Consider the following 9,659-nt stretch of genomic DNA (forward strand, 5'->3'; position numbering starts at 1 on the left):
ATCTGACAAAAACATGTAGAACTTAATCTATTTAGAAAAATAAATTCTTAAACATCATGCTCATGCTGATATCTTTGAAGCGCTCCTCTTTTATTATTCTCGTAACAGTTATTGACTTTCCAGATAGGCATTAAACATTTCAATGAAATTTAACTTAATTTAATAAGCTAATTTAAGCGCACTATATAATGGTATTACTTTAGGTTTAACATTCCAAGTTGAAATATTTTTTCTTTAAAATGAATTAACTAGTATTATAATTACTTATAAAGAATATTATTAGTTTATAATTACCAGTGTTAATTAAACTGAAAATGATATTCACTTCTTTTTTCACATATATTCGTAAGAAAATTGTTTTATAGAACTAATATAATGTCATCAATTAACCTTAAAAATCACATTAAAAATTAAAAATATTTTCAGACAGATGAATAACGCGTGTAAATGCATGTACAAATAATAGCTATATTTTGATTACTTTCTTTCTAACTTATCAATATTTATGAACAGTTAAAAGAAAGCAAATTTAAAGTAACAACAAACCATGAGGTAGATGTATGTGAAGAAGCATTAAGGTTTGTAAGCCACAAATTGGACGAGTTAAAGCAAATGAATGATGAAAAGCAAGAAGTTCAATACGACATTGACCAGGATACAGTTAAAGCTGAAGAAAACAAACAAACATGGGTAGATGATTCTGTACAAGAATTAGACGAACACAGCGAAATTTTATACGAAAGAGTAAGACACGTCAAAAAAGAAGTACCTGAAGAAGTGGGGATATTGAAAACAGACATTTCCGGAAAGGTAGGAAAATTAGAAAATGTCGTTTCTGAAAGAGTAGGTAAGCTTGAAACAGACATGTCTGCTCTGAAGTCAGATGGTTCTTCTGTGAAAGAAGTATGATAATTCTATTTATCGCTTTAATCATATATGTCATCATTTAGATTGTTTATCGTTGTTTTTAGCTCAGAGCTATGGTCCCTTAAGGAAAACATAAGCTAAGTTTGATAGATGTTTCTTACTTATTTGGTAAGTTTAATTAAATTTAAGCAAGGTGATTAAGGTGATACACTTACAACCACCAATATCTTTTGTTTAACTTTCATCTTTCTATCATTTGGATGTTTTTATAATCATATGATAACCAAACATCCGGTAAATTGAAATAATTCGTAAAAGTGTAATGTGTCATTTTCACAACGTTTAATGAAATATCAATAATACCATTTAATATAACAAATAAACACTTTTCATGCAATGGTCACTCGATATGCCTGTTCAAAAAAAATGTTAAACATTTTTCTATTACAAAATTTATTTTATAATACTAGAACTGAAAATTTTATTCTACGTTGCTTTCAGCAAGTGACGTCACTAGAAAGCAAAGTTAGAGAACTAGAAAGTAAACGTCAAATATACAAGAGGCATTTAGATTATGTCAAAGGGAAACAAGGTAAAGATCGAAGCTTATTCTACATACATCATCCATTTTTAGAGAACTAAGATGTAGCTTCTACGATTAACACAATATCTTTACGAATACATTTCCATCTCGGCGTAGGAATGTGGTATTTACCTTTCTAGCATTGCCTGCTTGGAATAAAATTTTTTTCAGTTGCCGGTCTTGAATGAAAAGGCTCAATAAAACCGAGTCTACAATTGTCATCTATTTGTTTTGTCGAGCACTCGAGGAATTTACCTTTTACTAGATATTATAAGCCTAGTATATCAATCAAATATAAACAATCAATCTAAATTTCTGCTTTTAAGAAATTATTAATATAAACTATTAACTGCTTAATTTAATTCTATCACCACAGGCAACATTAAATCGCATAAACATAAAATTAATTACAATTTGAGAAATCAGCTAGATGGGTGGGTTGGCGAATTCTGGTAATAACTGTGACAATATTTACTCACAATATGAGAAATAAATGTAACAGAACAGTTGTCAAAATTTTAATAAGGCATTTAATTGAGTAGAATATTTTTAAAAATATAATCAGCTAGCCGGTTGGCTGGCATCTTCTAAGTTAAACAACTTTATCTCATTCCAATTCTTTTTAATTGACATTCCTTTTCATTATCATTGTGCCGCACAAAATCGGTATACTACTATAGGACATTTGCTAGAGTTTAGTTTCATGTGAGTAAATATTGGCAGAATAAAAATTGTTATGTTGGTTTTATTTCAACTTTCTATGGTCTTAGGATATGACAACAGCATTTTAAGGGGAAATACTAGTAGTAACGGGTCGCCGACCTCGTTGTTGAGTTATCCTATTTTGAATAAAACTTTTGTATTTTAGATATTACCGAGAATTCACTTTCAGAACGTTTTTAATCAGTTTCTTCCGAAACACTGGTCGGCTGATTAAAAGAAATACACCTGTATTCTAAGATTTAACTGACGCATTTTATAACCTCATGCTAACCCTTTTTTAAGGTTTAAAATCCTAAACAGTCGTATTTTCTTACAATGTGGCACTAAGTCGGGTGATTTTTTGAAAGAAAATTGCCTTATAAGTATAGTTCAATCTGTTACATCAGTTATTTAACTTATTATCGATGTATGATATTCGACTTTTGAATAATATGAGGAAATATCATTTGGTTCTTAATGTTGTTTACTTACCATTTCTTTATACTGGAATACTTGTGCCCATATCGTCTCAGGTGTATGTGACAAAAAAGTGATACAATGTCGTGGTTCTTACTGATTTATCTTTGAACTAATTCATGTGTATAAGTTAAGGTAATACATGTATAACAACAGAAAGTTGACAAGTTTATTATTGCTAGTTTAATGCCGATATTTACTTTTATCAATTTACGATAATTTAGATACATTTCAATAGATTGTGATATGTATGCATTATTTTTACATTTTATACTTTGTCACAGAGCTACAAGTTGAGCTAGTTAAGTATTACCAGAGGTACTATGTGAAGACATCGCTTTCACCTTTGAAGCAACACCAGAATTGTATTAACGTTAAAGATGTATATGTCCCTCCAGAGATTGAAGTCATCGAGGAGGATCAATCTGTGGATAGGGTTGAAGATTCGACAATGACACCAGAGAAGAGATATGTAAACGGATACTATGAACTGTTTCAAACAAATGGACAACGACATAAAAAGATATATATAGTAGGTGACGTTGGAACGGGAAAGAGTACCTTTTGCAAAATGATGATTGAAAACTGGTGTAATGCTGTAACTGGTGCGCCAGAAGGGTCGATTTGCGATGAAAATGCTCATGATGGAACGGAATTCGTATTCAGTGATACAAATATGGTCAACAGGTGTGAAGATGTAAGTCAGATGCAAAACTATGAGTTTCTTTTTTTTATACCACCCAATTTATATGACCAGCTTCAAGTCTTGATGTAAAAGTTGATATGATTTAAAGGGAACTAACAAAGAGAGCCATTTTCTAATCTTGGAGTGATTGACCAAAAATTCAAGAAGACTCAAAACGTTTGTCTTATCTTCTTTGATGCTTGGTGAATGGTTTCGTGTCCTGATAAGAAATTTGAGCGCTGGAACCAACATAAAGTTATGGGAATTTACCAAATTTGGAACCGGGCAAAAGACTTGGCAACGGTAATCCATTATCTATTACCCAGCAAAAGGAATAATCAATTTGAAAAACTCCGATGTGGATCACAAGTTACAGTTTTTAGGTATATCTAGTAAATCATTGAAATTATTCATCGAACAATATATTTCTGAGATTTCAAAGGTAAGCACAAAGACTTATGATGAGTTCATTGACATTATGGTATCAGAACAAATTGAGCAGATAGAGAAAAGGCCATTTCTATTGCAACAATTACTGTGGTTGTATTGTAATGATGAGGACTTAGGTGGAACCATAAGCGAAACTTACGCTAAGATGTTGAATGCCATGTGCGGTTGGTCAAACCACAGGAATGATGGACATAAAAGCGAAAGTGATAACTTACTTTTGCCTACAATCATGCAGCAATATCCGAAGTTTGAAGGCAAAGAACGAGTTTTATTTCTCTGCGGTAAAACTGCATTTGATATTTTACGTTCTGGTTCATTACGTAACATATTGAATCGACAAAACCTTTTGAAGACTGGATTATCAAACATTGATGTCAATGAGCTTACACAATTTGGCATATTAAATGAAATCAACTGTTTCAACACGACAGAGAAAGATAAACACTATGCCTTTGCTCACATGTCTTTTCTTGAGTTCTTTGCCGCTGTTTATGTCACTACAAATGATACCAAGACAAAACCAAATTCTTTTCAAGAAAAAGAAGATGATAGAAATCAGAAGGTTTTAGATACCCTCTTTGGTACATGTGCATCAGCTAGTGACATATTACAATTATCTAATGTGATTAAAATGGTTTGTGGATTGTCCCCTGTCCTTACTGGTGATTTGTCAAAGCTGATCTCATGCATTATGAATAAGGACGAACACATTTTGCATCTTAGAAAGAATGGATCTAAAGAGATAAGTGGAAAAGATGAGATAACTTTGATACAACGCCTGATAACGATAGATTGTCTAAAAGAGTGTGGCTTTGATAACAACACAATGGTCAGTGTGAGCGACCTATTTGTTGGTTTTTCGGAACCTGTTCTACCGTTACAAAGTATCAACCCAGATGACGTGATTTCTCTGACTTTTGACTATATCGATGATAGAGATATCAACGCGTACTGGAAATATATCGCGGAATATCTCAGACAGTGCAAACAGCTGCAATACATGCATATTAGATATTCTTCTTTGAAACATATTAAGGTGTTATTATCGCATCAACTACCCATAAAACACCTCGCATTGTATAACGCACCCTTCAATGGGTTCGCTTGTGATATCAACCTATCTAAGCAAAACAGTATTCAAACACTGGAGCTGTCAAGTTCAAAATTGAAAATTTCTGAGTTAAGCATTGAACAACTTGAACAAGTACACATTCAAAGTTGCTGGTATATATTTGATATTAAACGTTTATCAAATGCAGGAAAACTAAAATGAAATTTTCGTTTAAAAATTTTTTTGGTTTTTGGGGATTTAAAAAAATTTTTTTTACCCTTTCCCCATTTTATATTACAACAAGCACCGTTTAGGGAAACCTACATTAGATTAAAGGGGGGTTTTTTTTTCCCATAATGTACGTCAACAGCGACAATGTCTTACTCATTTAAAAAATAGCAAAATTAAAGGGGAAGGCCTTTTTTTACAGGAATGATTTTGCATACAAAAATGCTGTTTTTTTGATCTGTTTTAAAAATAACCAAACTTCAAAAACATTTAAGGACTCGTACCCTATCCTTGTATCATATGGGACAGGGAAAAAAAAACCCCCTTGGGAAAAGTTGGAAAAGGGAAAAAATTGACCAAAAAAGGTTTAAAGTTTTTAAACCCCGTTTTAACGTAAAACCTAAACTGATCCTCAGTTGATGAGTGCCACTGATACTCGAGCATTAGAGTTTCATCTTTCATCAAACATCAGCAAACTCATTGCACTTCACCTTGATTGTGTGACTGTTAACATAGGAAGTCTAGTACTGTTATTACAACAAGCACCATTGAGACAACTAACTTTGATGTATGTGTCTGACAATAGGCCTATTGTTAGAGGTCGCATACATGTAATAGACCTTTCTAAGCAAAACCAACTACGAGCTCTTATTATGAAATATAGTGGTCAATTGAAAATTTCCCAAATGAACACTGAACAACTTGAACAAGTACATATTAAACACTGTCCTGGAATATTAGAATCTGATATTTTTTTAAATGCTCACAGATTGACTGAACTCTCTTTACAAGGTGAATCAGACAATAAATTTCAATACAATGAACGAGTAGGAAATGTAGTACATACTCTACATCAGCTTAGGAAGCTCGCGTTAGGGTATGTCAATATAGAAGAAAACGCTCTAACTGTTACATCAGAAATGAAACGTCTCACACACATTGTACTAGAAGAAGCATGCATGAGCCGGAATACATGGTGTACATTTGTTGATAGTCTTGTTACTCTACACCAGTCTGTCGAGGTTAAAGCACAAGAAGAGAAATGTTACTATGTTAACGTTAATCCAATGTTTGAAGTGATCAGGCATTCTGCTATGTCTTTTACATTTAAATCAAAAATACAATGATGCGTTTATCACTGGAGTATGGGTCTGATATCTTATATGACTGTTCATGTGTAAAAGAAAAAGAAAATGACAACTACTTGTATGCTCAAACTAATAAAAATAGTAAGGGGGTAGAGATTGGATAGTATAGTTTAACTTGAAATCATTGATTTAACATAACCAGTAAAGTATGATAAATGAAAAAATCAGATATTGTTAACTCAAACAGAATCATCATATGGTATATAATATGGTATAATAACTATCATTTATACGAAATTATAAATAAAGGTATTTATGAATGGCACTGTATTTACTTGTCAATTTGATTTTAAAAATAGAAGTCTCTAAGATGCTTTCAATGTCTGATAATAATGCCATTATTTCAAATATCAACTTTTGCAAGTTCATTTCGATAGAATTTTATTTTCCATTCAATTTAAAAAAAACAAAAAAAACAAGACATACCCACGGACAGAATGTCGAGGCCGCTCGTCTTAATTCAAACCTGAATCTATAAGCTTCAGCTCAAGGAGAAAAGTGTATATATACTTGAGAAGTGTGCAACACATCGTTTTTATAACCAGGGCAAACTCTTAACATTGCATCATCTAAGATAACCATGGCCTCTGACCCGGTGACTTGGTTCTATCCATGACACAAAGTCTCATGATGAACATTTGTCACTGAAAAACTCAATTCATGTTGTGACCTTGACCTTCATTTTGCGCGAGACAACTCAACATGGAGAACATTTGTGCGAGGTTATATTAAAATCCATACATGTAGAACTTATACTCGAAAATAAATGTTTTATTTTGTTATTTGACCTTTTATCTCTTAGAGTGACCTTGACCACAGACACACCTGAATTTTCGTGTGACACTCCACCCCACTAGGGAGAACATTTGTCTAGAGTTGTTAAAATACCTCCATGCATGTGAAAGTTACGCTCCAGACACGGGTTTTAAACTCAAAACCCCGCCAGTGTGACCTTGACTTTTGAGTGGCGGACCTTGGTTTTGTGTGGAACACAACACCCCATCATGGTTAACATTTGTACCAAATTATTTTGTGATCCTTCAAAGAATGAGCAATATATAGATCGGACAATATCAGATGCACATACACCATACTGTATGCCAAAAGTGGCAACTAACTAGAGCTCAACGCAAGCGGGTTTACAATTTGCAAAAAGTGGCCATAAGTCAAGCGAGCTCGACACAGAAACAAATGTATGAAAACCATGTTTAAACTACGATCCATCAAATGTTTAACCACTTCCACTGGTTGATCTTACGACAATTTGCAGCTTGACTTTATTTGACTTGAATTTTTCACCCAGGACATGTTGACTGGTTAAGATCCAAGGGCTGTTATTGTATATATAGGGTAGGACCAGGACACCAAACTACACTTTCGTCTGCTTCTATCCCAACCTACGATTCAGCTGCCAATGTCCTCCAGTGGCCTCAAAATGTGCAATGTAGCCAGCCCCTAGTGCGTAGAGACGATTTGAAAGGCCTGCTTCTATCCTAATCTACGATTCAGCTGCCAATGTCCTTCAAATGTGCAAGGTAGCAAGCCCCTAGTGCGTAGAGACGATTTGAAAGGCCTGCTTCTATCCCAATCTACGATTCAGCTGCCAATGTCCTCCAGTGGCCTCAAAATGTGCAAGGTAGCCAGCCCCTAGTGCGTAGAGACGATTTGAAAGGCCTGCTTCTATCCTAATCTACGATTCAGCTGCCAATGTCCTTCAAATGTGCAAGGTAGCAAGCCCCTAGTGCGTAGAGACGATTTGAAAGGCCTGCTTCTATCCCAATCTACGATTCAGCTGCCAATGTCCTCCAGTGGCCTCAAAATGTGCATGGTAGCCAGCCCCTAGTGCGTAGAGATGATTTGAAAGGCCTGCCCTTTGTGGACACAAACAAGACTTTTCAGAGCTAACCTCCTTATTGTCACTTTGGTTTTCTGCATATTTAGGGGACATTTTACAAATGGGGAAAATTTTTCTGGGGAGGGGGTTTCCCATTTCCACAATCAAATATCAAAATTCCCAAACAAATGAAAAAAATTAAGGGAGACCCTTTTTAGAAAAATAAATTTTTTTATTTTTTTTTTTGGTTTCACATGATCTACTGTCAGTTTTAAAAAAAAGACATAAAAATTGGGGATTATTTGAACAAAAAAAAAAATAAAAAATTTTTTTTTACTGGGAAAATTTCAACCCCAAATTGGGGTAGAAAATTTAAAAGACATCAAACCCGGGGAACAAATTCTTCTTTAAAATAAAACCCGACCAAAAACGATATTGGGCCCTTTTAATTTTTAAAAATTTTGCTCAAAATTGGAATTTAAAAAAATAAAAAAGGTACTATATGCTAATTAAGATTAAATTAGAGCTTTTTAATATTGAAATGTCTAATAAGAAGTACACCTTGCACAGTGTACTGAATGTTGTTCTTCTTTGTCAGAAAACCCAGGACAAAAAAATTACATTGCACCGTCAGTGTATTTTAATTGAATTGTTCCAGGTCTTGACATATTTAACAATGCCAAGTTAAAGCAGGCATAAAAAGTAATTAAAATAAACAAAATTAAAAACTTGAACTTACAGAAACATATGGCAACAACACAAAAACCTTAACATTTCAAAGAAATGAAACAATTCTTAAAAATATTCAAATCCCTGCCAATTAGTTAGGTTTTACATGATAACATTACAAACTCTTGCCACTATCTGACAAAACACCATTACTTCTTATATCTTACATAAATACTATTAACCAATATCTGACCAAGATCTAAGCCGGCACATTTCTGACAAAACTTCAAACACTGTCAATATCTAATGAAAGTTGAAAATCTGTGAATTTCTGACAAAAGTTCAAACACTGTCAGTACCTGACTCAAGTTCAAAATTCAATAACAGTAACATCACAACTCAAAACTCGGAGAAATGGTTAAGATGGATATACAAAGTTAAAACATTAAAATATATCACAGTCATATAATGGTTATGTGAGAAGTGATCTAATCACTGCAGCTACCTTACATTAAAGTTAATCACTTTAATTCACACGAATACACACAGCTTAAATTTCAACAATTGTATTAAGCATTCACATAAATAATAATTTTATGATGTAAAAACTAATTATGTTACAGACTTATATAGACTTGTGCTTTGAAATTTACTTTTAATAAAGGTCACAAGAATGTTTGTTCCAAAGAAATCAATATTTATTACAGTTTTTTGGACATCCAAAAACATAAATATTTGTAAATGATGCAGTCAACCTTTTAGAATACTTAAAATTTTACTAAAATAACCATGTTTCCTACTTATAGACAAAAAAATCTATTTTGTAAAAAATCAATTCTTTCGTAATCATGATTTTTCAAATTTCAATATTTAGCTTGTTGTAAAAGTATTTGGTTATGTTTTCTTAACCATTAAAGTTCTTTGTTATTTAAGTATCTGATGAAATAAGTGACAATAAGCACTAG

The 9,659-nt window shown here is 33.0% G+C and overlaps 2 protein-coding genes across 2 annotated transcripts; both read left to right on the plus strand.

Annotated features, from left to right (window-relative positions):
* Positions 1-494: 494 nt before the first annotated feature.
* On the plus strand, positions 495-3,404 carry LOC132718211 (uncharacterized). The gene is made up of 3 exons (XM_060701854.1): positions 495-903; positions 1,369-1,459; positions 2,914-3,404. The coding sequence occupies exons 1-3, from the start codon at positions 613-615 to the stop codon at positions 3,402-3,404; spliced, it is 873 nt and encodes a 290-aa protein (XP_060557837.1). The 5' UTR covers positions 495-612.
* Positions 3,405-3,637: 233 nt separating this feature from the next.
* LOC132718208 (uncharacterized) lies at positions 3,638-5,037 on the plus strand (the record flags this gene model as incomplete). The annotated part of the gene is given in 1 exon segment (XM_060701852.1): positions 3,638-5,037. A coding segment is annotated over 1 exon segment (1,245 nt).
* Between the last annotated feature and the right edge of the window lie 4,622 nt (positions 5,038-9,659).

This window comes from Ruditapes philippinarum, unplaced genomic scaffold (assembly GCF_026571515.1).
Source record: "Ruditapes philippinarum isolate M1 unplaced genomic scaffold, ASM2657151v2 ctg10014_1_1_1_1, whole genome shotgun sequence".
Lineage (NCBI taxonomy): Eukaryota > Metazoa > Mollusca > Bivalvia > Venerida > Veneridae > Ruditapes > Ruditapes philippinarum.